The sequence below is a fragment of the Bombyx mori genome, chromosome 24 (assembly GCF_030269925.1).
Source record: "Bombyx mori chromosome 24, ASM3026992v2".
Taxonomy (NCBI): Eukaryota; Metazoa; Arthropoda; class Insecta; order Lepidoptera; family Bombycidae; genus Bombyx; species Bombyx mori.
Genome location: NC_085130.1, coordinates 16598013 through 16624657, shown reverse-complemented (window position 1 = coordinate 16624657; position 26645 = coordinate 16598013). Strand labels below are relative to the sequence as shown.

The 26645-nt window shown below is 37.8% G+C and overlaps 2 protein-coding genes and 1 long non-coding RNA gene across 4 annotated transcripts; 2 read left to right on the top strand and 1 right to left on the bottom strand.

Moving 5' to 3' along the window:
- Positions 1–848: 848 nt before the first annotated feature.
- Positions 849–16373, bottom strand: LOC101746049 (serine hydrolase-like protein). 2 transcript variants are annotated; one of them, XR_009976544.1, is made up of 8 exons: positions 16064–16373; positions 14579–14695; positions 13329–13481; positions 10308–10407; positions 9260–9347; positions 7988–8085; positions 5183–7176; positions 849–4265 (listed from the first exon to the last, which is right to left on the bottom strand). XR_009976544.1 is itself a non-coding variant. In XM_004926431.5 (7 exons), the coding sequence occupies exons 1-7, from the start codon at positions 16116–16118 to the stop codon at positions 6867–6869; spliced, it is 921 nt and encodes a 306-aa protein (XP_004926488.1). In that variant the 5' UTR covers positions 16119–16373; the 3' UTR covers positions 849–6866. The 2 variants fall into 2 exon arrangements, 1 of the variants encoding a protein (XP_004926488.1); XM_004926431.5 differs by having other exon boundaries at positions 849–7176.
- Positions 10600–11586, top strand: LOC134201336 (uncharacterized). The gene is made up of 2 exons (XR_009976565.1): positions 10600–11114; positions 11411–11586. It is a non-coding gene; the product is annotated as an uncharacterized LOC134201336 (long non-coding RNA).
- LOC101746191 (serine hydrolase-like protein) lies at positions 15868–25412 on the top strand. The gene is made up of 6 exons (XM_004926432.4): positions 15868–16087; positions 19076–19149; positions 19991–20260; positions 21173–21372; positions 24230–24327; positions 25095–25412. The coding sequence occupies exons 1-6, from the start codon at positions 16020–16022 to the stop codon at positions 25387–25389; spliced, it is 1005 nt and encodes a 334-aa protein (XP_004926489.1). The 5' UTR covers positions 15868–16019; the 3' UTR covers positions 25390–25412.
- Positions 25413–26645: the final 1233 nt, after the last annotated feature.

Below are 26645 nucleotides of genomic sequence, written 5' to 3'. Positions count from 1 at the left end.
CACCGCCCGCCATCGGAGTAGAGGCCACTTTTGCGCTCATGAACTCAAATAAGAATGTGCATGGACCTGCGCCATATTGTGACGTCATAGCTGTCAAATCGAAAAAAATAGGTGGGTAGTCAGTAAAAAAAGGCAGGAATTTTGAAGTGAAAACTTCTTTAGAATCGTTGTGATTTCAAACCGGATGCAACGGAAAAAACGACAGGTAAGAGACACAAATACAAAAATGTGTAGGATGAAGCCAGCAAAGAATGAGACAGAAATATACATACTATTTAATACAGCGCCATCTGTGAGATTTTTTAATACTAACGTGTGTATGAAAGCTCTTGTAGTGAATTTTAATTTAGGATTATACGTGAAATTACAATATCAATTCACAGAGGGCGCTACCTTACAATTATTTACTAATGACAAAATTTTACATATATTTAAGACGTTTAGGATAATTGTATTTTAATTTTGGAAGGTTTCACTTCTACCACGTGTGAATTGCACACATGTAATTTTTTTAATATATTAATTTATAATCCAAATCGACCAGCACTGAGCATATCAAGAAAATTATATAGGTTCATTAGAACAAACATATTAATAGTTTAACTAGGCAAAAAAATCACTAAAAAATAGAAGATAAAAGCTTTTTTGTTACTGTCCAAACGTTTTTTATCGAACTTTGACAGATCAAGGTCATTGACGTGCACATTCTTTGTTTTATTACTAGTATTTGAAGAAGTAAACGCATTTATTCATTTTTCGGTCTTCAAGTTACCTATAGACGCATCAGTCACGTTTAGACATTGAGGAGGATGCAGTATTTCCGGAGATAGATAAATAAAACACACAAGTCAACAGAAAATAAATGCTATATTCAAAATTATCACCGTACACTTAAGGGACAAATAATTAACCAACTACCCACAAATGACGAGAATCGAATATTAATAATTAACATAATAATTAATTTATTGTTCATTGCTCGTTGATGATGAGTTTTAACGTAATGAAAACGTTACAACGGCGTGTTATATTTGCAATTGTTTTTTTTGAAGTGAAACTTCTTTAGAATCGTTGTGATTTCAAACTCGATGAAACGAAAAAATAAGTCCATAGAGACGCAAACACATAAATGTATAGGATTCAGCCGCCGAGAGAATGAGATAGAACACATTAGACGTTCTCAGTGTTGTTTTTTTTTAATACAGCGCCATCTATGAGATTTTTTTAATACTAACGTGTATGTGAAACCTCTTGTAGTGAATTTTAATTTAGGATTATACGTGAAGTTAAAATATCAATTCACAGAGGGCGCTACCTCATACTATAAAAGATAATTTGCAATTATTTACTAATGACAAAATTTTACATATACTTAGACATTTACGATAATTGTATTTTAATTTTTGAAGGTTTCACTTCAACCACGTATGAATTGCACACATTTTTTTAAATGTGATATGTTCAGTGACGAAAAAAATACACAAAATAACTTACACACAAGTCTTCTTTGTGTCGATAGCGAATTTTATCTTCGTAAAGGTCTCTTAGTTACATAAGTAATTTTTGAAATACGCTAATAGGTTGGTTGGTATACAAATATCACACCTTTAGAATTAAAATGGCTACTTTCTTTTTTGTTTTTTTGGAAAGCGCCAAAAATGTAATTGAAGAATTGTAATTTTTGAGTTTCATTTTCAATTTCAATACTTTAAGCCTTTTAAAGTGCACTTTTTATTTTATAAGATTTATTTTTAAATTAATATTAACTTTATGAACTGTTAGTATACATGTTTATAAGACATTCAGATCATATGAAACAATTTTTTTTTTAAATGTTTTAGTTAACCCACTTCAATTCTAAAGGCGCGTGTATGTGTGTTTGTTTGTTCTTTTTATTATTATTTAAAATACATATAATATTATTTTTTAAATTATATTCTGTATTGTTATTATACGTTATAAGCTTGTATTTCACTTAAATATTCTTAGATGAAATTTAATTCCGAGCGCTGAGGGGTGAAAAGCTACTTGGTTTAAATGACATTTCGCTTAATACCAGACATTCATTCTTTGTAATTAAAGGTTCGTTTTATTTGGTATTAGCATCAACAGTTTATATATAAGATATTTTTAATTGAACTTCAATTAAGTTTACTCCATTCAAATGGCTGAGTTTTTCTTTTTGTGTTCTGATATCTTTTTTTTTTTTTTTTTATTGCTTAGATGGGTGGACGAGCTCACAGCCCACCTGGTGTTAAGTGGTTACTGGAGCCCATAGACATCTACAACGTAAATGCGCCACCCACCTTGAGATATAAGTTCTAAGGTCTCAGTATAGTTACAACGGCTACCCCACCCTTCGAACCGAAACGCATTACTGCTTCACGGCGGAAATAGGCGGGGTGGCGGACTCCCAAGAGGTCCTACCACCAGTGAAGATTAGATCTATATATTAATACGTGAAGCAAAAACTTTGTATCCCTTTTTACGAAAATTGCGCGGACGGAGGAGTATGAAATTTTCCACACTTATAGAGAATATAGAGAAGAAGTGCACAATGCTAATATTTTATTGAAATTATGTATTAATATTACATTAAATCAATAAAGAAAACATTACACACACTGCCATGAATTTGACACACACACACAATATGTATACTCTTTGTTTACTGTCAAACTTTTGTTATTTCTTAGTCTGTGGTCAAATTGAAAATAGGTTAATATTGTTTATCTTTAACTAGCTGACCCGGCGAACTTTGTTCCGCCTTAGAGGCAATAAATGAGCAGAACTTTGTTTTATCAAGATCATTTTTTTTATTTGGACAATTAATGTAAATTAAAAAAGCAAGTATTTTAATGATTCTTTATTGGCCCTGTATTTTAGTTATTATTATTATTATTATATTTTCTTGTTCTTCTTTAGTCCTTTCACTCGCAATGTTTCGAATCCTAGCTGCATTACGGCTTCGTCGGGAAAGATTTGATCGTGTTGGTCGCGGCATGGCTTTATTAATGATTACCTATGTCTGTACAATATTATTTGTCTATAGTGTCTATAGTCTTGGTGAAATCTGTGATTATAGAAGTTTAATAGTCTTTGACAACAGATCCATAATAGTGTTCCAAACTGATAATTTCAATTAATTAAAGTCGAATTTCGACTAATGCGGGACCACTAGTTTTTATTAAATGCTTAAATTGTAAATGGCTCTCTTGTGAAGTTTCAAAAATGTAGTTTAAACCTCTCCCTTAGCCCCCTTAGCCTCTCACCCCTCTCGACATGTTGATTCAAACTTAACAATAAAATGTGTATGTATACAATAAATAGTGTATGGGTAATTATTGTTATTCTTAAACTAATACCCCGTCATTGATTGACTACCGAGAACTGCTCCAATCTCGTGTTTACATATTTCAACTTAATATCGTCGCTGTCAAACCAAAATCTCTGCTATGTGCAAAAGTTCTATTTTGAATTAACGAGTAAAAACATTTTCATATAAAATTTTATATGAAGGTGAATTTGTAAGAACTGTATCAAATAAAAGCTATAGATAAATAACAAAAAAAGGTCCGTGTACTTATGTACGCGCGTAAGAAGTTATTCTTTATTTTTTTTTTATTTTTTTTTAATATTACGTAATTAATATTTAACGTTAATAATTTAATAATATTTAGTATGAATTATATTAAATAATAATAATAATTTATATTACTAAAAAATGAATGCTAATAACACTTTTTTTACGAGTGTACATGCACGAAAGTTCAGCTGCGGCTATATTCAGACTCGCCAAGTTACGTCGGTCGTATTGTAATGAGCGATTTAGTGGGCAACTTCATTTCTGTTAATTTTGTGTCACGGTGCGCGCGCATCGTAAAATTTCACTCTCATCAATTTTTCATAACGCGCCTAAAGAAGTATAACTTCAATATTAAAGCTATAGATAGACACTCAACAGATTTTTTTATACGGTAGATATAGGGCTGTGAACTATACGAAAAGGTCAAAAAGGAAAAATCTCAAAAAGTGCACATAGCAGATTTTGGTTTGACAACGACCATATGACGTAGAGACTAATTCCATTGTGTTTTTATAATGTTGACGTCAGCGTCCCTAACGCCATTCTGATCATTATTGTCATTGCCTTCCATAGTGACAGTAATTAAGACTTACTATTCCAAACAATTCCTTTTATTAAATATCAAGTGTAGAACTTTTTTTTTTTATTGCTTAGACGGGTGGACCTGCTCCCAGCCCACCTGGTGTTAAGTGGTTACTGGAGCCAATTTTTTTTTTGCATTTTTTTTTAAATTTTTCCCACCTATTCTAGTTACCTCGAGGGGTTATACTAGATTCACCTGGCGAGTAGGTGAGCTCACGGGGCTCTAACCTGACGACGTTGCTAACACTGGCCCTAGCAAGAGCAGTGCTTCGCATAACCTACCACCGGATCGGAAACGCGACCCACTGAGAAGGTTCGGCAAGAAACTCTGGGCTGTATCTGTGTGTTAATTTACTTGCCGAGCGCTTCTTCCCGATCTTAAATAAAATCAAATTACTCTATATATAAAATATAGGTAAAATAAATAGGCAAAGGAATTTGTTTTATATTAATATCGGGTGGGATTTCTCTGGAGAATCTGTTACACAATTATTATTCTCACATTGAACACAATCTAATATCGGTGAGATGATCGTGTGGCGAAAATGAATCTGGGTATTAAAAGTAGTTCGTAATTACCGCCCGATTTACACTTTCCGTCGTCTTTAAATCAACCTTGAACTTTAAGGTATGCGCTTTAAGGCTTAAAGCATTAAAAACGAATCTGAAAAATTATAATTCTTCTATAACGTTTTTGGGGTTTACCAAAAAAATAAAAATTTTCGTATTAATAAGCCCCTTCAATACTAAAGGCGCGATATAATAATAATCTATATTTCAACTTGACACTCGCCACGAATATTTTCTTTTTTATGTTTGAGAGATTACTGGCGGCCCGGAGGTCTTTCCAGTATTACCAGGGTAGGTTGGCGAGCAAGGGCTCAGCCAGGAGGACGACTAATTCCCTTTCCCTCGTTCATATATAAGAACGGACAAGTGTCGAGCGCATACATAATTCGTCGAATGAATCTTTTTTTTTTATTGCTTAGATGGGTGGACGAGCTCACAGCCCACCTGGTGTTATGTGGTTACTGAAGCCCATGGACATCTACAACGTAAATGCGCCACCCACCGTGAGATATAAGTTCTAAGATCTCAGTATAGTTACAACGGCTGCCCCACCCTTCAAACCGAAACGCATTACTGCTTCACGGCAGAAATAGGCAGGGCGGTGGTACCTACCCGCGCGGACTCTCAAGAGGTCCTACCACCAGTAACTCGGCTCTGAGGCCTTTCCAGTTTCACCAGGACAGGGGGGCAAGCAAAGGCTCAGCCAGGAGGGTGGGATTTGCTAACAGCTGCCCGAGCGCCTCCAAAGGAGACCTAACAACTCAAGAGCAGCTGCTTCGCGAATGAATCTACTACCGAATCGGAATCGCGACCCGCTGAGAAGATCCGGCGAGAAACTCAGCGGGCTGATGTATGGGTTAGGTTGCACGTCGACCTCTTTGTCGAGTTCGACGAGTACGGTTACCGGGGGAATGAATTTTTCATCCATCGAACGTATCTTTAATTCGAATTCCCTAATAACATAATTCACTTTCTAATCCACTAAAAGAAACTACTTTTTTTTAACTACCGCCACCGCTAAGACTTGTATTTCTAGAAAGTAGGGTAGAAGTAAGGAGCGCCATCTTGTATAGGGGACAAGTTGAAAAAGTATCTACCTGTAAACAGCAAGAAAGAAAGAAAGTGTTTCTTTCCTTCTTAATTTAGGAGCCTACTGTTAAAGTTTATGGCGCTTTTTTTTCAATTTTTTCCACTATTGCTACTATGTGTCATCATTCTCCTGCCCTTCCCCAGTCACCTGGAGTCGGCGCAACATGTTTTCTCCTTCCATACTCCTCTATATACCATTGCTTCGCTCACTCCCATCTTACACATATATATTGGATAAAATTTTATTAATTTTAGGCTGTATGCTCTGCTCTTATTTATAGAGTAACGCCAGATGCCGCCACTTTTGTACATCCTTCCTTCTTGCCATCTTGTATGCGGTGTGTAAACGCGTGTGAATTAATTTATAAAAATAAAACGTATAGTTCAAAGAATTCTTGTTTATCAACATAATCTCAATAATATAGTGTTTCACGCAATCCATCCATTATTGCTACTATGGTATTTCATATAATTATTGTACTATGGCGCCACCTTGATTTACTCCCTTCACGGGACACTTTTAATACTTTGAAATGGCGCTCCTTACTTCCTTCCTATACAGAAAATTGACAAAAAAGAGGGTAGACGGATTTGACTGCCCTAACAATTTCAATTATTATATTATCATAGTCTATACTTATTTAAAATCTTATGAATTATACACGTTTTTTTAAAAAGATATTATTAATAATACAACTTTTAGAAAACACTATATAAAAATAGATTGCCGCTGATGGCGGTGTCTACGACACAAGCCACCAGTGGTTAGGACTCCAGAGTGAAAAAACCTTCTCGCAATACGCGCAGTATCGAGGATAATTGCCTTCTGTATTATACCCCTAACCTAATAATAATAATTATTATTATTAAATACCCTCCAAACTCTATAATTGCACAATCGAAAATCGGTACATGCGAATGCGAAGAGCCAAGCTTATACCCCTTGTATATTCCCAAAGATTGACTCATCGAATTAAAACCGAAATCTCCACTACGACTGGGTACCATTATATCAACAAAACACAATGCGAGCTCAACATCACAATTTTGCTTTGTTGCTTAATCCTTCGGCTCCGTACAACAGATACAGGGCCATGTAGAAGGCTACGTTCCTAGGCCAGGTCACGTGGACGTTGTGATCGCCCGGAACGCTCCGGACCCTGACGTTCCTCGAAGGATACGTCTTCTCGTCCAAGAGGAAGCCGGTGTTCCGATATAGGCCGTTCTTGTATGAGTTCTCCGCTTTTATTATCAACGTCTGTGTATCGGTGGAGCCGAATAAGGTCTTCATGTGCTCCGCCGAGAATGCGGGCGTAGTCACGTATTTGAGACGCATGTCGTCTGTGTATCTGCGAATGGGATTTGTTGGAACGCTCAGCCCGAGTCGTTTGTCTTGGCGGATTGTCGATGGTAAAGGATGGCCGGTGCGTTCGTATGGAGGGATGCGACTGTGCCAGCCATTCGAATCCCGCAGATGGGTACCAACTTTATTAATTATAATAATGAATACGTGCTCAACTCATTGAAGATGATACTCAGGTTTCGTACGAACGAATTCGGAGCGAACAAACAAACATTCATTTTGAAAGCGTCTTTTTATTATTGGTTAAGCGGATGTAAGACCCAACAGCCCCACAGGTGTTAAGTGGTTCCGTCACAACATGAATACCACCACCGACCCTTAGACATGAGGTTAGTCTCAATCGAACTAAAAACCTGGTATCCCACCCTCTATAACGGAACGTATGGTAATTTCGCGGCAGAAATAGGCAGGATGATTTTGCCTATCCGTGCGGACTTACATCTTTTGTTTTTTTATTGCCTTTGTAGGTAGACGAGCGTACGGCCCACCTGATGGTAAGTGGTTACCGACGCCCATGGACTTCAGCAATGCCAGGAGCAGAGCCAAGCCGCTGCCTACCGCTTAATACTCTCCACAAGCCTCGTTTGAAGAAGGACATGTCATAGCGCGCGGGAAACACCGTGCATTTACATGCCATTAATACAACAATACTTGGAGAACGATGACGATCGTTCTTCTAATTCCTTAATGGCGTTACTACACCCCCGAAAAACGGTGGGGTAGTGGTATAAACGTGCCCAGTGGGACAATGCTGCTCATTTCTGGTGATCGGATCTGGTGGTTTTCAGTGGTCTTACCTAAGGAGTCCATCGCCGGCGGGTTCAGCTGATCGCTTCAAGGCTTCCATTGCCAATTCTTCGGAGAAGCCTCGTTCTTTCCTTAGAACCGCTATTGCCTATTAAACATTAGGCAGAGACGGATTGTAGACATTATAACGTGAATGCCGGAATTCGATTTGCAACATGAGATCTAAGTCATAATTGCTCTCAACCTTAGCCTCCATTATTTAGGGCTGCAGGTTGAGTATGCAAGGGTTGAAGCCATCAAAAGGATGGTGGTTATGGTGCAATCATTAAAATACGCGCTGCCTACAGTACGTACATGTGACGGCTGTTTCATCATGCTTTAGAAAATCACAGAAGACCATATTTGTTTTTTATATTATATGATTTGATAGACGCTGTATTGAAGATTGTATACAAAGTTTCTACGAGAGGTGATCGCGGACCACGGTCATCGGCAATGCTAACGCATTAAGCTTAAGAGATGACGAACAACAAATAAAAATATCAAAGGACCTCTTGTGAGTCCGCGCGGGTAGGTATCACCACCCTGCCTATTTCTGCCGTGAAGCAGTAATGCGTTTCGGTTTGAAGGGTGGGGCAGCCGTTGTAACTATACGTGAGACCTTAGAACTTATATCTCTAGGTGGGTGGCGCATTTACGTTGTGGATGTCTATGGGCTCCAGTAACCACTTAACACCAGGTGGGCTGTGAGCTCGTCCACCTATCTAAGCAATAAAAAAAAAGGTAGATTTGAGGGGCTATCCCATGTCAATCCTGGGGAGTACAAAATATATGATGATACAGTGGGAATCTACAATTTTCTAGTGTGTAGCTTTCTCAAAACTGTGTGCTTAGTGCGAGCTTTTTAACGTTCTCGATAGCGTAAAAGTTAACTCAAATTTGTATGGAGTTGGAACGTTTGCACACATCGCACGGAAGGATGGTAGCAATCTCGAGAGGCTCATCGTGACTGGTAAGGTAGATGGGAAAAGACCTCGGGGGCGCAACCCAATACGTTGGTCCGACCAGATCCGCACCGCTCTTGATTCCACGTTTCACAACGCCCTCCACACCGCCAGAGACAAGAATGGATGGAGAAAAATCGTGCGTGCGAAGGCGATACAAAAGGGTGGTCACGACCCTCAGCAATGAGGAATACGACGCAAGGAGGAGGAACGTTTGCGTACGTTTGCCGCTAGGGGCGCTGTTTCAACTCTGAAAACACGCACTAAACACGCTGTAATTACTTTTCGTGGCAGAGAAATAAATACATTCTAACTCACCTCCTTAACTGTCGTCACCTTTCCTTTGCTTCTGGGAGCGTTCAATTTATCATATTGCTCATAATAATCTATGAAATGTTTCTTGTACCTAAAAAACGAAAGATACTTAACTATCTATCTATAAATTGTTATTGAAGCATTTATTAGAACCAGTGGTCCCCCAGTAGCCGAAATTCGACTATAATTAATTGAAATTATAAGTTTATTTTACTTTTTCTTAGTTTACTGGTGGTAGGACCTCTTGTGAGTCCGCGCGGGTAGGTAACACCACCCTGCCTATTTCTGCCGTGAAGCAGTAATGCGTTTCGGTTTGAAGGGTGGGGCAGCCGTTGTGGCTATACTTGAGATCTTAGAACTTATATCTCAAAGTGGGTGGCGCATTTACGTTGTAGATGTCTATGGGCTCTAGTAACCACTTAACACCAGGTGGGCTGTGAGCTCGTCCACGCATCTAAGCAATAAAAAATAAAAAATATTTATTTATTTATTTAATATATTTTGTACACACAGCTGCTAGAAGAAACACGACAATAAGGATACAGAGTACAAGGGCATTACTTATTTCATGTTGAAACCTCTTCCAGTAGGCCCGCAGAAGGAAAGAAGAATTGTTGAGAGAGAATTGAAGAGTTTGAACATCATTATGGTTCTATTGTCAAAGACCATTACTATACTTTTATAATCAAAGATTTCGCCAACACTACACTATAGACAAATGATATTAAAGACAAACAATATTTACTGGTGGTAGGACTTCTTGTGAGTCCGCGCGGGTAGGTACCACCACCCTGCCTATTTCTACCGTGAAGCAGTAATGCGTTTCGGTTTGAAGGGTGGGGCAGCCGTTGTCACTATACTTGAGATCTTAGAACTTATATCTCAAGGTGGGTGGCGGCATTTACGTTGTAGATGTCCATGGACTCCGGTAACCACTTAACACCACGTGGGCTGTGAGCTCGTCCACCCATCTAAGCAATAAAAAAAATAAAAAACCCTCATACTGCAAGATAAGTATTTTAAATCTCGAATTCTAATCTAAAAGGCTTACCATTTAGGAAATTTCTCCGGCGGAACAGCGTAGAAATTAATTGGGTCTATTTCGATGAGTTTCGTCAGCTTTCCGGGGTAGACGAGATTATATAATTTACCTGGACGTTAATGAAAAAAAAAATAGAATGTCATCTCAGAATTGCACGGGCTGCATGGGCAAGGTTCCCTTTACCGGAAAAGCAAAGAAATATCAGGCGGCCGATTCTCAAGCCTTTCGTGTGCCGCCAGATTTTACATTCAAAATTATCATCATACAATAATAGTCCCTGTAAAATATTACATGGGGTATCTTTGCGTGTTGTTAAATATTGAAAGAGGGGACGCGATCAAAAAAAAATTTGAGAGCCACTGTTTTTTATTGCCTTTAGTCAATGGAAATTGATATTCGCTTCCTAAATTAAGCCTAAATACTTGTTATACCAATAGACATATACATCTCTCAAATAATACAAATCCAATAAAACACATTCATTTATTGTCAAGTTGGGCGATTGAGCCTACGGCCCATCTGACGTTAAGTGGTTACCGGAGCCCGTGGACAACGTCAGCGCGTTTAAGTTCCGATTTCATTATATGACATTGGTTCGATCGCTCCTTCGATCAACAATAGTAACTAGATTTCGGGTCGGTGCAGAAAATCCGTCTCGTCAAATAACAGCTCACTTGAAATGTGAGCTGTTATTTTGTTTAGTTCACTTCAAACACAGCCAATGTCAACCCGTCTCACAATACCGCAATGTGTATTCAAAAGTTGCAAAAATAATGCCCGAAAAAGCAATTTAACGGCCGGAGTATATTACTTTCGGTAAGTACATGAAGTATAAACTATATTTTAAGCTTTAAACTTATAAATAATATTAAATTTTGAACAAAATTACCGATTTTTAACCACCGCTACAAATGTTGGCCAAGGCTCGGCCAACACATGGACAAACTTTTGCTTAACAGAACAGTAAATGCATGGAGTTGATTTGTCTCGTAATAATTTTTTAAAATTTGTTATCAGTACTTCGAAATTAGTTGGTTAAAAGTGGTTAATGCTGCTTTTGTGTCTGTTTGTTGGACTCTCATTAGATACTTAGCTTTCCATTTTTATTTTAGCTTTCCTAGCAATCACGTGTGCAGAATGGATCTCGATTGTCGCCAGAGAAACAAGAGATGACTTTTATAAGCCAGCTTCTTAGCTTGACACTGGACATCTTTGCCTTCCGTGCTCACGGCTACTGAAACGTGGCCGCAACATTGTAATAAAAATACCGCGCTTGAAACCGTTTAAACGTTGTTTTATTATGTGCACTGGTCGCGAAAACTTAAAAACATCCTATAAAAATATATATTACACAAAAACGTAACCCTAATAAAATAATAAGTAAGTATAGATACTAACAAACATACATTTCCAAAACATAAAAATTAAACAACTAAACTTTTACTTTAATTCATTAATAAATTATTTTAGTGTTCAACGCGACTCCCTTACCTCCTGTAGTAAGCAGAAATCGGCATTTCAAGAAGCAAAAAAAAATAAAAAAAAACGTTGTTAGTTCTCAGAGCAATTAAGGGAAAAGTTACTTTATTTCTTGCAATTTAAGATTGATTTAACATTATACGTTCTTTAACATATGTCTTTTTATTGGTAAATGACAGGAGTAATTTATTGCTTTGCTAATTTTATGTGACGAATGATCGTAAGTATTAGATAATGTTTTGGAGATTTGTGACTTTATTAGTAGGTGCCATAGTTGTAATTAGTTTGAACGTAAAAGTGTTTCAAAACTTTTTTCTCCGTTTGTTAGTAAACGAATGTGTATATTCACGCGGACAGCTTTTGCTTTAATTTTGTACGTATCCCTTTATCTAGTTACTATTGTTGATCGAAGGATCGCTCAAACTGAAACACACGTCTACTGCATCAACAGACATGCCAAATTCAATGTCAATAGAACTTCGAAAACACTGGCTCCGTCCGATCACCGAAGTTAAGCAACGTCGGACGCGGTCAGTACTTGGATGGGTGACCGCCTGGGAACGCCACGTGATGTTGGCTTTTTCGAATCTCACGTCCGGTGAAACTAACATAGCCCTTGAAGTTACTAGGGTGGGTAGTCGAAAAAAAAGGCCGACATAGATAAGACTATAGCGTTTAGATGTGCGCGCGAACCGTTCTCTCAATTACCACAGATAATGCAAATCACAATCATTAAATTTAATCACATTCAATCATTCAGACTTTTTGGCGGGAACGCGAGGAGTGAAGTTGTGCGATTTGTTTTATTTTGTCCATTTAGTGTTTCTTCAGGTTTAAATGTGTAATAACGGTGGTTTATTAACTGTTTAATATCTGTGAAAGTGCACAAATGTGGGAAAATGAAACAAAGTCGCTGAACGTAACTTCTCGGGATCCTCCAAAACGTCCACTAAAAAATCTCAGTAAATGACCACCATTTTACTGAGATTACATTTCATTCCATATCATTTAATTTCATCCCAGTTGAATAATGTCTCAAATTAATCATCTTCATTTAATTTCACTCCATATTATCATTTTTCATAAAAATAAGAATATTTAAATTAAAATACAACATGACTTAAAGGTCTTAGTAACCAGGTCATAAAATCCCTGAAAGAAAAAATCCCAACTACCACAGATAATGCAAATGACAGTCATTAAATTGAATTACATTCAATCATTCGTTCGTAGTGAAAGTCATTCGTGAACAAGTCGCTTCGTTGTTCGATCCTAGAAGTTCGATCAGTTTTGGTCGTAGCCGACCACTTCTCCATCACCGACCCTTCGGTTTTGGGAGGGTTCCGAAGCTACCAGTGTACTTAGTGCGAGTTTTTTAACGTTCTCGACAGCGTAAAAGTTAGCTCATATTTGTATGGAATGGGATCGTTTGCGTGCGTTTGCCGCTAGGGGCGCTGTTCTAAGCGCATACAAAATTGGATTCACTTTTACGCTCTCGAGAACGTTAGGAAACTCGCACTAAGCACACTGGTACATTAAAGTCAAACTTACCGATGATGGCGCCGAGCGAATGGCCGACCAGATTAAAAGCGTCCCAACGAAAATGCTTCGCGACCGCGTTCACAGCGTACACCAGATCGTATATGTTGATCATCAGGCCCGGCGGGAACCGGTCCGACTTGCCGCAGCCCGGGAGGTCTATGCCTGTAATGAGTTAAAAAAAAAAACAAAAAAAAAATTAAAACTCCGCCATTTCACTAAAACCGACGTGACGTCATCTGAGGCTAAATTTAAAAGTAAACTAACTGTTTAGGTTTGGCGATACAGAAACTCTCTACGGCAATGAAAGTTGCAGTTTCCATTTGACTCCATACAGAAACGGGCTGTTCGGATGATCGATAGTCCCGCTCTCGCGGATCGCTTGGAACCTCTGGGTCTACGGAGGGACTTCGGTTCTCTCTGTGTTTTATACCGTATGGTCCATGGGGAATGTTCTGAGGAATTATTCGAGATGATCCCCTCATCTCCTTTTTATCATCGCACCTCCCGCCATCGGAGCAGAGTTCATCCATATTATCTGGAACCACTGGGTTCATCGACAGTGCGTTTCCAAAGATCTTTTCTGCCACGTACCATCCGGCTTTGGAATGAACTCCCCTCCACGGTGTTTTCCGAGCGCTTTGACATGTCCTTCTTCAAACGAGGCTTGCGGAGGGTACTTAACGGTAGGCAGCGGCTTGGCTTTGCCCCTGTATTGCTGACGTCTATGAGCGACGATGGCCATTTACCATCAGGTGGGCCGTATGCTCGTCTGCCTACAATGGCAATTAAAAAAAAATATATATATTTGAACGGAAATTATAATGGAATAACGACGAAGCAAAGATCTTCCACCAAGCGAGTGGCATTTTTTCCCTACCTATTCTAGTGACCTCGAGGGTCATACTAGATTCACTGAGCGAGTAGGTGAGCTCACGGGGCTGTAACCTGAAGACGTTGCTAACACTAGTCCTAGCAAGAGCAGTGCTTCGCAGAATCTACCAACGGATCGGAAACGCGACCCACTGAGAAGATCCGGCGAGAAATTCAGTGGGCTGTGTCTATCAGGTAATTTACTCATCGAGCCCTTTATCGCAAGCGACGGGTTCGGCGAGGACGGTGAATTCAATGAATGTTTAAAAGCATATTTTTCGTTTTTTTTATTTATTCGTTCATGTAAATAAAAATACAAAATCGAATATGCAATAGAAGACATTCACTATATCTTGTGATCGTTTAGTGATTACCTATGAATGTTTTACCTATAAAATAAAATTTCTCGGGCATCAATTTGATTAGAGGGCGGAAGCTGGTCGCGGAGTCTGCTAGGCCATGGCAGAGCAGAACCGGGGGATTGCAGCAATCGCCCCAAGCCACCACTGGAAAGAAAATGTTATCAGGAATCAATTTATTGTTAGACACGACTTAGATAGGCCTTTTTTCTCGTGGAAAATTATCTGATTTCCGCTATTAAGATAGGTGAGACTTGTTCATTGTGTCACATTAATCCACTAATACAGTTCTTACAGTAACTTGAATCATACAATATTTTTTTCTTTTTGAAATAAATATTTGTCTTTGATAGCAACTTTTATTTGGAATATGTAGTTTTATTTTTTATTATTTATTTTTCTTAATTACTGGCTTTAGGGTATATTGTAAATTCATATCAGTGGGTACCAACATTCAGGCGTCAGAGAATTATAGGTTGCTCAAAGGCAGTTTTAGTTTAAAAGGGCAGATGGGTAAGCTCTGGCTAATCCAGAAGGGCTGGGATTCGCTAATAGCTGCCCGAGCACCTTCTAAACGGACCTATCGGCTAAAAGTTAGCTGCTTCGGAAATGAATACTCAACCATTTATTGTCCATGACCCAATTCAATCACTTTTACGCAATGATACAATAATTATTCTACACGTGCATGTCTTGTATACTATGGGAGTTCTGTATTTATACAGTTGGTAGCAGTCAATGGATGGCCTTAGTGCCTATACATAGAGGGTTAATTAAAAATAGTAGGTTAATTGTTAAATTAATTAAAATGGCATTACAATATAGTACAGAACACCTTATTTATATAGCATTTAGGAAAGTAATGAAAATGTTTAGACAAAATAAATGTTATAACTTATAACAATAGTACAATGGGCGGACTTATCTATGAAAGTTATTTCTTCCAGTCATTCTGTGAATGGAGATGATTATGGTGAGGTTCGTAAAATATAAACATAATCAAAACTGTTTTTAAAGTATAATCTTGGGTTTATAATTTTAAATTAATTATTAATAACATTTTGAATATTGTTCTGTTTAAATTCGGTTTCACTTCCAGACAAATTTAGTTAATAATGTAAGGGAACATATTTCAATAAAATTAAATATTATTTATTAATATTTAGACTATATTAAAATTAGAATACATTGCACACAAAACAATATTTATTTATTTTAGATTGAAGTAATTAATACGAAAATTTCAAGGTTTCCTTTCGAATATATTTTGCATTGTTAAATAACGTTTAGATAAGTAATTTTGATATTATTCTTATCAAATGTTTGACTCTGAAAGTGGCAGATGAGATAAGTTTACCTGTGCCGATATAGCGCATCATAAAAAAAAAGATAATTCATTATCATAAACATACATTATCAAAACTGTTAGATAAATGTAAGGACAAAGTTCATTAAATACGATTTAACTCGAATGTATTTGTATGGAGCGTTTAAAGTATTAAAAGATTCACTCACCGCACATCCGGCCCCAAGGAACCTGTATGTACCATTCTTTTTCTAATAAACTCATTTCGAAAATAATTTTTTAAAAACTTTACAAACTTCTATGTGTATTAGGTATTTTTGACAATTAAATTAGGTTAAATTCGTATCACAGATAATTTTATATTTTAATTTACTGTAGTCACGTTTTAAAAATTTATCGAAGTTGTAATTATGTTAATTTCTGTCTGTATGTAACGAAAAAAATAAAAAAAAATGTATAAAAAGTATGTAAAGAGTTTACATCGCAAGTGACGTGAGGCAACTGAACCTAGTGATGAGGGTAGTGCTGAAAGTTTTTCGATAAGGTTGAAATGAAATCGATTTCATTGTAATCAGGATTACTCGTTATCGCCTGTTTGTTGACTAGTGTGAATGACAAATACGCGGTTTCATCTATTTCATAAATTTAACTAAAAATAATTGATTGTCTGTAAATTCGTCTTCCGTAATTTACTTAATATCATCAGTAGCAGAACTATTCGAACTTCTAGCTCTGACGTCATGCGAGAACAGAGATAAATGTGTCACAAGCCAATGCTTGGGCCGATCGCGACTTTCTATTGCTTGTTCCGCGCTCTTGCTTTCACGCTCAGGCTCAGTTGGAACGTGACACATTCTCGTGCGTGCAGCCGATATTCATCGATTTATAAGACGTTACCATGACAAAAGAACGCGTTTCGTGACGACTCCAAATAGATTTCAGCATGTTATTAGCAAATAGGATTTTAAAAATTCTCATTAATTTACTTTGGAGCTTTAATTCAAAATTTAAATCTTAAATCGTTCAGATTGACCGTTTTCGACATTAAGAATCAATAGTGAATTTATCAACATCTTGAAAATTAATTCGATCTTCTGTTTTTTTAAGCTTATAAATTGATATATTATTATGTCGAGAGACAATTACTTCGATTTTAAATTGTATCGATTTCGGATTATTCAATATCTTTAACATTCCTATGAAGTCGATATTGTGTAATCTAGCTCTACCGGAATACTTGTGTTTAACATCCATAGATGTTACACGTAGTAGATATTCATATATCCATTCGTCCAAAAGTCCATACACTTAATATTTAACATAACACCTGCGTTGCCTTTCAAACTGGAAAGCATTACTGCCGCAGAAGGACGATAGCAGAAGAGGTATCCACAACCGTACGGCTTACATCAATTCTTTAATTCGCGTACGGTACTGAAAAAGAGCAATCTTGAGAAGATTTTTGTTTTATATACCTTCTTTTTTTTTTTCTATCTATGCTGATAGCCTGGAGAGGCTATTTCAGCGCAACCTTAACTAGTAGGTGAGCTCACGGGGCTCAAACCTGACTACGTTGCTAACACGAACCCTAGCAAGAGCAGTGCTTCGCACGTGGCCCAAAGGTTAAGACGTCCGGTGCATTCGTGGCCGTTTTCCAATTACAGCACAAGAGCTCATTATGCGGCATAATGCTCAACTAAGCTTCAGCATAATTTGGCAATGTGCGTCACTGAGTCGCATTATTCTCTGTAATTAACCATTACTTAATGGTAGTTTTCCAATTACAGAGCATAATGCGACTCAGTGACGCACAATGCCGAATTATGCTGAAGCTTAGGTGAGCATTATGCCGCATAATGCGCTCTTGTGCTGTAATTGGAAAACGGCCCGTATCTAGCGATGCACCGGTATTCGAATCCCGCAGACGGGTACCAATTTTCTAATGAAATACGTACTTAAAAAATGTTCACGATTGACTTCCACGGTGAAAGAATAATATCGTATAGTAAAAACCAAACCCGCAAAATTATATTTTGCGTAATTACTGGTGGTAGGACCTCTTGTGAGTCCGCACGGGTAGGTACCACCGCCCTGCCTTATGCCTTTATGAAAAATGATAATATGGCGTGAAATGAAATGAGATGAGATGATATGGGATGAAATATAATCTCAGTAAAATGGTGGTCATTTACTGAGATTTTTTCAGTGGACTTTTTGGAGGATCCTGAGAAGTTACGCTCAGCGGCTTTGTTTCATTTTCTCACATTTATGCACTTTCACAGATACTAAACAGTTAATAAACCACCGTTATTACACATTTAAACCTGACGAAACACTAAATAGACAAAATAAAACAAATCACACAACTTCACTCCTCGCGTTCCCGCCAAAAAGTCCCCAAGCAGTATTTCAAACAGTTGAAACGCAAAAATTGTAGAATTATGACAGAACCGGATTTGCCATACTGACTTTTTATTCCGGCCTATATTTCATTCTTCTTCTCAATCGTGTCACTCTTGACTGAGTGGTTACATCGTCAAGTCGTGATCGTCATATTGTAAGGGGCACGTTTGAGGCCATCCCACAGCACTCATTTAGGGGTAGTTTTAATTTGTTTGGTCCACGACATTGACGACCTCCCACACGGTCTTAAAATTTAATTATTCTTCCCCTTATTACAAATGATATAGGGTTAAGTTTTACGAGGAGGCCTGATTTGAATTTTCCTCGGGATTGATGTCGTTGTCATAAGAGGATAGCTAGATAAAGTTCCTCACTTGGTCCAGTTATAAGTCGGGAACTGCACGTCCCAAAAACAAAATTTTTATTTTTATTTCTTATATGGGTGGACGACCTCACAGCCCACCTGGTGTTAAGTGGTTACTGAAGCCCATAGACACCTACGACGTAAATGCGCCACCCACCTTGAGATATAAGTTCTAAGGTCTCAAAGTTACAACGGCTACCCCACCCTTCAAACCCAAAACGCATTACTGCTTTACGGCAGAAATAGGCAGGGTGGTGGTACCTACCCGCGCGGACTCACAAGAGGTCCTACCACCAGTAATTACCCATCATATCCCTTATTGTCTTTGCATTTTTACTTTTTGAGTCAATTTTTAACGTTCGCAATTAACGCATCTGACATCCGTCATCATGACAGTTCTACTTTTTTTTCCCGCTAAAATTCATAGATAATACAAATTTTAATTCTGTTCCAGAATTCGAAAACGCGCAATGGCACGTTTAAATGAAAAAGAGATTTGTGTTAAAGCCCCGTGGGGTAACATCAGAGGTGGGTAAAAAAAATTCGTGCTCATACAGTCACTTGGATATCTGACCTTCGTTTAGACTTGTGGTTTGTTATTTACTACCACGTTACCACAATAAGTCGATCACGCAATTTTATAAACAGTTATAATGTTTTGATAGTATTTAGTCTATACTTCTATACTAATATTATAAAGAGGTAATATTTGTTTGATTGTTTGTATTGAATAGGCTCCGAAATTACTGAACCGATTTGAAAAATTCTTTCACTGTTTAAAAGCTACGCTATTCCCGAGTGACATAGGCTATAATCTTTTGAAAAAAATTAGAGATCCTTACTAAAACTCCCGTAATGTAACCCAAGGTGTAAAAAGATTACCTAAAATATTCTTTATATCGCGTGCCCGGCGAAAACTATTGATGATAGAATAAAATGATGTACTATGACTTTGTAGACCACATTTACAAAAAGTGTCACGACAGCATATGTCTAACTATTATAGTTATATCCCAATAAGTGTTCTTTTATTTTAAAAAATAAAACAACGTCAAATAGGTATCGTTGAAATTTTTGTTAAAGTCCCGAGCGGAGTCGGAGCGGGCCGCTAGTATATTATAAAATTACCAAGAAACCTACCCTAATCCTAAAACCTAACCTACCTAAAGCCTACCTTCGTTTTCTCCGCCCTGCAGCGCCTCTAGCGGCAAACATAGACAAACGTTCCAACGCCATACAAATTTGAGTTAACTTTTACGCTATCGAGAACGTTAAAAAACTCGCACTAAGCACACTGTTTCACAGAGAAAGCTACACACTGTAGAAAATTACAGATTCCTACTGAAACTATATTTTTTGTATTCCCCAGGATTGACATGGGGTAACCCTTCGAACCCGCCAGTATTGCTCTGCCATGGGAAGCTGGACGCTAGTTCAGGGTTCAGACCCCTAGTCTCCCTCCTGCCGGATTCGTTCTACTACGTGGCCATAGACTTACCCGGGAATGGCAGATCAGATCACCTGCCCCCGGGCGTCAGATATACCGTGATAGATCTCGTACCGGCCGTAATAAAAGTGAGGGAGCATTTTAAATGGGACAAATTCATTTATATCGGCCATTCTCTCGGAGTACCTATTGGTAAGGAAAAATTTTTTTTTTTTTTTCATTGCTTACATGAGTGGACGAGCTCACAGCCCACCTGGTGTTAAGTGGTTACTGGAGCCTATAGACATCTACAACGTAAACGCGCAACCTTTCTTCAATTTATTTTTTATATATTGAATTGTCATCGGTCCTTAATAAGTATGCCAAATTTCGAGTTAACCTGACGTTTTGAAAAGGGTCAAAATCATGTTCAAAGATTCCGTTACATACTAACATACATACGTCTGAAGCTAATAAAAGTGTATTAAAAATTGGGACTATTCGTCGAAGATCGAGGGAAAGAGACCGTGCGGGCGCAGTCCGACAAGGTGGTACGATCAAACTCTCTTTTTTTTCTTTTCTACCTAAGCTGATAGCCTTGAGAGGCTATTTCAGCGTAACCTTAACTAGTAGGTGAGCTCACGGGGCTCAAACCTAGCAAGAACAGTGCTTCGCAAATATTGATGGTAGGACCTCTTGTGAGTCCGCGCGGGTGGGTACCACTACCCTATTTCTGCCGTGAAGCAGTAATGCGTTTCGGTTTGAAGGGTGGGGCAGCTGTTGTAACAATACTTGAGACCTTAGAACTTATATCTCAAGGTGGGTGGCGCATTTACGTTCTAGATGTATATGGGCTCCAGTAACCACTTAACACCGGGTCGGCTGTGAGCTCGTCCCAAATGGATAAGCAATAAAAAAAAAAAAATCTACCACCGGATCGGAAACGCGACCCACTGAGAAGATCCGGCGAGAAACTCAGTGGGCTGTGTCCGAGGGTTAATTTACTCGTCGAGCCCTTCGTCGCAAGCGACGGGTTCGACCTGCATTTATACACAACGCAGGGCATTCAATATCAAGCCAAGATTTAATGCATACCTATTCACTAACATTCTTATTAATTTCTAGGTAAATTCTTCAACATAGCCCACCCGGGGTACGTTACGCGGATGGTGGAGGTGGACCCGGTGCCGGCCCATCACACTTGGCCCACCACGAGGCAGGGCATGAGGAAGTGGTTTCACGACTACTACGGCTTCTACGAAGAGAAGAAGTACGCGAAGTTCAACGGCGGACCGGAAACGGCTCCCAGTTACAGCTACGAAAAGGTGGGAACTTTATTGGGGAAACCTTTTTGTTATTTAATACGCTTTTATTAGCTTTTTTTATTTATTTTATTGCTTAAATGGGTGGACGAGCTCACAGCCCGCCTGGTGTTAAGTGGTTACTGGAGCCCATAGACATCTAGAACGTAAATGCGCCACCCACCTTGAGATATAAGTTCTAAGGTCTCATGTATAGTTACAACGGCTGCCCCATCCTTCAAACCGAAACGTATTACTGCTTCACGGTAGAAATAGGCAGCTAGAAATAGCTTCAGACGTATGTATGTTAGTATGTAACGGAATCTTTGAACATGATTTTGACCCCCTTCAAAACGTTGGATTAACTCGAAATTTGGCATACTTATTAAGGACCGATGACAATTCAATATTAAAAAAAAAATGGATAAAAAAATTGAATATGTATATGTATGTATATTGAAAAAATTGAAATTCAACTAAAAAATGAAAAATAAATAATAGTTAAAAAAAACTAAAAACATACCGTTTATAGAAAATCCAACTAAAAAATAGAAAATAAATTTTAATATATTTTAATTAAAAACACTGTAAGAAAAAATGATTTTGTTTTAAAAAAAGCGTGAGGTGCTTTTCAGGATATTATCAAAATAACCCTTCTACTCATATCTACCTGTTCATAAAATATTTATAACTATACTGATACCATGCACCCCACGCTTTTTTACAATAAAATCCTTTTTTCTTACACTATTATTAATTCAAATTCATTAAAATTTATTTTCTATTTTTTAGTTTGCATTTTCTATAAAAGTGTTTTTTTTTTGTTTTTTTTTAATATTATTTATTTTACATACTTCTAGGGATCCTCCAAAAAGTCCACTGAGGAAGTCTCAGTAAATGACCACCATTTTACTGAGATTATATTTCATTTCATGCTATGTTTCATAATATTAATGAACTTCATTTCATTTTACTTCATATATCATTTACAGAGTTAATTACTTTAATAATGAAATTACTATCTCAATCTAATTTATTTATACCGTCCCACGCTGCTAATTTAATTTTTCCTTACACTAATATTAATAATGGCCAACAGTTTCTTACTTTTTTTTATTATTCATAAACTGTAAATAATTAAAACGGCGAATTATAAAAATCTAATTACTTGAGACTGGCTAATGCACAAACCGTGACGGAGACAAAAAAATAAAGAAAATACACCACACATCCACACACACACACACATATTCACATAGATAAAAATATATAAACAAAAACCAAACAAGTTTCCACCGTTGGACTCATAAGACTGACAATAAACATATAACTGAAATAGATGTTTAAAAATTTGCATTAATAATTAATACACAAATCGAAATCGACAGAATTAAAGAAGTGAAACATCAAGATTAGAGATAGATAGATTAAGTTAATTAAACGTGCATTATTATGGATAATTAAAAAACTACCGGTCGGATCTTGAGAAAAACGGGCTCCCCATGAACTTGACACGTAGTTATATAACGCTTTCAAATAAAAAAAAAAAAGTCAAAATCGCTTCACACAGAAGAAATATACAGTCGAATTAAAAACCTTTTTCCCTATACTGAGGTCGATCAAAAAGGTAGGAAAAAAAATTAAAAAAAATACAATTAAGTAGGTACTGAAATCGGCCTGAACCGCCAAAAAAAAAACTAATATTGCTTTTAAATCTTGTCTAGATTACTTTAGTTTGGACAATACATATTGTTTGAATACTTGTGGGTTGCAAGTTGCAAGGTAGGGTTTTTTAACGGAAATCACTAGGAATTATGTATAACAATAACTCACTATACACATTTATTAACTGGAGACGATCTTTCTAGAAATACCTTGATACTTCGATTACGTACGCCATATATTCTACACTACGTATTTTGCGTTGTTCGAGGTAATAATATGGCTCTTTCAACAATTAGTCGATACCACTGGTTTACTGGTGGTAGGACCTCTTGTGAGTCCGCACGGGTAAGTACCACCACCCCGCCTATTTCTGCCGTGAAGCAGTAATGCGTTTCGGTTTGAAGGATAGGGCAGCCGTTGTAACTATACTAAGACCCTAGCACTTATATCTCAATGTGGGTGGCGCATTTACGTTGTAAATGTCTATGGGCTCCAGTGACCACTTAACACCAAGTGGGCTGTGAGCTCGTCTACCCATCTAAGCAGTAAAAAAAACCCAACGAAACCCTTCTTATGACTGATTTTAATGAGCTTGATGAAGTTTTTGTAGGATTTTGCAAATAAGCAGAACATAATTCAGGCTCGGTAGTGCAGTAGTTACTGCCCCTGATTGCAGAGCCATGGGTTCGATTCCATACATTCGTGCTATGAACAGGTTTGTTTGGTCTTTGTCTGGGCAAGCGCCCATCATGATAAGCATCATCTATACAGGTGTATATTTAAATGTAAATATAAATATTTATATATTATCTCTATATTAATCTTTGGTCCATTATAGCATGTGGAATCCTAGTTTGCGACCAGCGGACTGTTAATACATAATTATTTTTTTTTTTCCTACCTAAGCTGATAGCCCTAGCGGCTATGTCAGCGTAACCCTAACTTTAGTAGGTGAGCTCACGGGGCTCTAACCTGACGATGTTGCTAACACGAACCCTAGCAAGAGCCGTGCTTCGCAGAATCTACCACCGGATCGGAAACGCGACCCACTGAGAAGATCCGGCGAGAAACTCAGTGGGCTGTGTCTGTGGGTTAATTTACTCGTCGAGTCTATAACCGGGATATCTTGTGTTATATGATGGCTACTGCCGCATAACTCTATTTCATTGCTTTAAATTTAGATTTAATCAATTTCAACAATTGCGTTTCCCGTCAGGCTCAAGAGCTGATGATGAAGGCGAGAGGTCTCAGTAAAGAGGCGTCCGCTCATGTACTCGAGAGGGTCCTTGTGCCTGCTGAGAACGGTCTTTACAGGTGAGCCGGTCACATTTATTATGAGAATTGAAGGTAGAAGTGTCATATAAAGATATCAAACCGAAATAGTGACGAAGCTCTGAACAGCAAGTTATGATTCGATTGTTTCTTTTTTATTAGAGACCTTGAAGGCAGACGAGTTTACGGCCCATCTGATGGTGAGTGGTTACCATCGCCCATGGACGTCAGTAATGCTAGTTGCAGAGTCAAACCGCTGCCTAGCGTTAAGAACTCTCCACAAGGCTCGTTTCCAGAAAGATGGTGGACGGATGATGGTGGTGGATGGTTTGTTGCAAAAAATACTTCTGGAAACGAACTGTGGATGAACGCAGTGTTTCCAGGTAGTATGGATGAACTTTACTCCGATGTTGGGGGCGCGATGTTAAAAACGAGATGATGGGCTCATCTCAAGCAATTCATTTACTGTAATAAAACCCTTACAAGTTATATTTTGCGTGATTAAATATCCTAGATTATTTTATTTTATTCAAGTACGTGTATGAAGTCACGGACACATGGTGTTGATTAGTGAAGACCTCAGTCATCACTCGCGTGAATGTCGTCGACCTTTTGAGACATGAGGTCTAAGTCTCAATTGTGTAACGTCTTAAGGCTTACTGCTTCGCGGTAGTAATGGGCAGGGTGGTGGTACCTGCCCGGGCGCGCTTACGAGACTACCACTAGTAATGTTGTATAGTCAGAGACTACACGACCAGCCACAGTATTGAGGTACCTGCACATACCATTCCCTACCCCGTTGTTTTCAGATTCACGTACGACCAACGCATGAAAGAAGTTACTGTATTACCATTCTCCGGAGAGCTCCTTCAAAAGATATACACGCCAACAACCACACCGACCTTCTGTGTGTTGGCTCAAGGAATGATTGATTATGGCGCCTACACGGAAGTTCCATTCGTTATGGACCCAGCATGTTGGCCCAACATCGATTACAAGTATAAAATCGTGGAAGGTGGTCACGATGTGCATATCGACAATCCTTCGTGCATGGCTGACGACATAGCCAAGTTCATTTTAGAAGAATTCAAATCGAAATTGTAATAAAATAAAATTCTTAGCAAATATTTTGGTTTTTTTTTAAATTGGTAACCCTCATTAATTGAAATCGATATTTTGGCGGGAACGCGACGCGTTCTATTGTATTCTAATGTCACTTTAGTTTTAATTTCGGGTTAAATGTTCGAAAATGCCGAAAAAGAATTCAACATGTTTTAACATTTTAATGAGTCAATCTAGTGAATAATCAAAAATGGTTTACAGTTTTCTGTGTTTAGATGATACATATTTCTTTCGAACGCAATTATTTGATTATTTTATTAGTGATGTCATTATAGTACATACAACAATTAGCGCACAATTAACTAAACATATAGAGTCAATAACAAGTCAGCCAACAAGTAAAAAAAGTGAATAACTTTTAATCTTTTTTAACCATCTTTGCACAAAAATATTATTATAGTCATCTGTTATATCTATAAGTGTGGGAAATTTCATATTCCTCCGTCTGCGCATTTTTCCTAAAAAGGGGTAAAAAGCTTTTGCTTTACGTGTTAATTTATACTAGTGGTCACCCAGTAGTCGAAATTCGACTATAATTAGTAATTGAAATTTTAAGTTTGTACACTATTATGATTCTATTTTCAAAGACTATTATACTTCTATAATCACAAATTTCGCCAAGACTATACTATAGAAAAATATTAATAAAGACAAACAATATTTAATCTATTCTCAATTTGACCACAGACGTCAAGAACAGAAGTTTGACAATAAATAAATAGTATGCATGTGTGTGTGCGTCAAATACATGGTATGTAGTGTGTGCGTCAAATACATGGTATGTAGTTTGTGTAATGTTTTTTTTATTGATTTAATGTATCTTTTATGCATTATTTTATAAAAATATTAGCATTGTGCACTTCTTCTCTACATTCTCTATAAGTGTGGAAAATGTCATACCCCGCCGTCCGCACAATTTTCATAAAAAGGGATACAAAGTTTTTGCGGTCATTAGTCTATTTTTTTATTGCTTTAATGGGTGGACGAGCTCACAGCCCACCTGATGTTAAGTGGTTACTGGAGCCCATAGATATCTACAACGTAAATGCGCAAGCCACCTTGAGATATAAGTTCTCAGGTCTCAGTATAGTTACAACGGCTGCCCCACCCTTCAAACCGAAACGCATTACTGCTCCACGGCAGAAATAGGCAGGGTGGTGGTACCTACCCGCGCGGACTCTCAAGAGGTACTACCACCAGTAAAGTTTATTTGACCCCAAATGACGTCACTTGGTGTT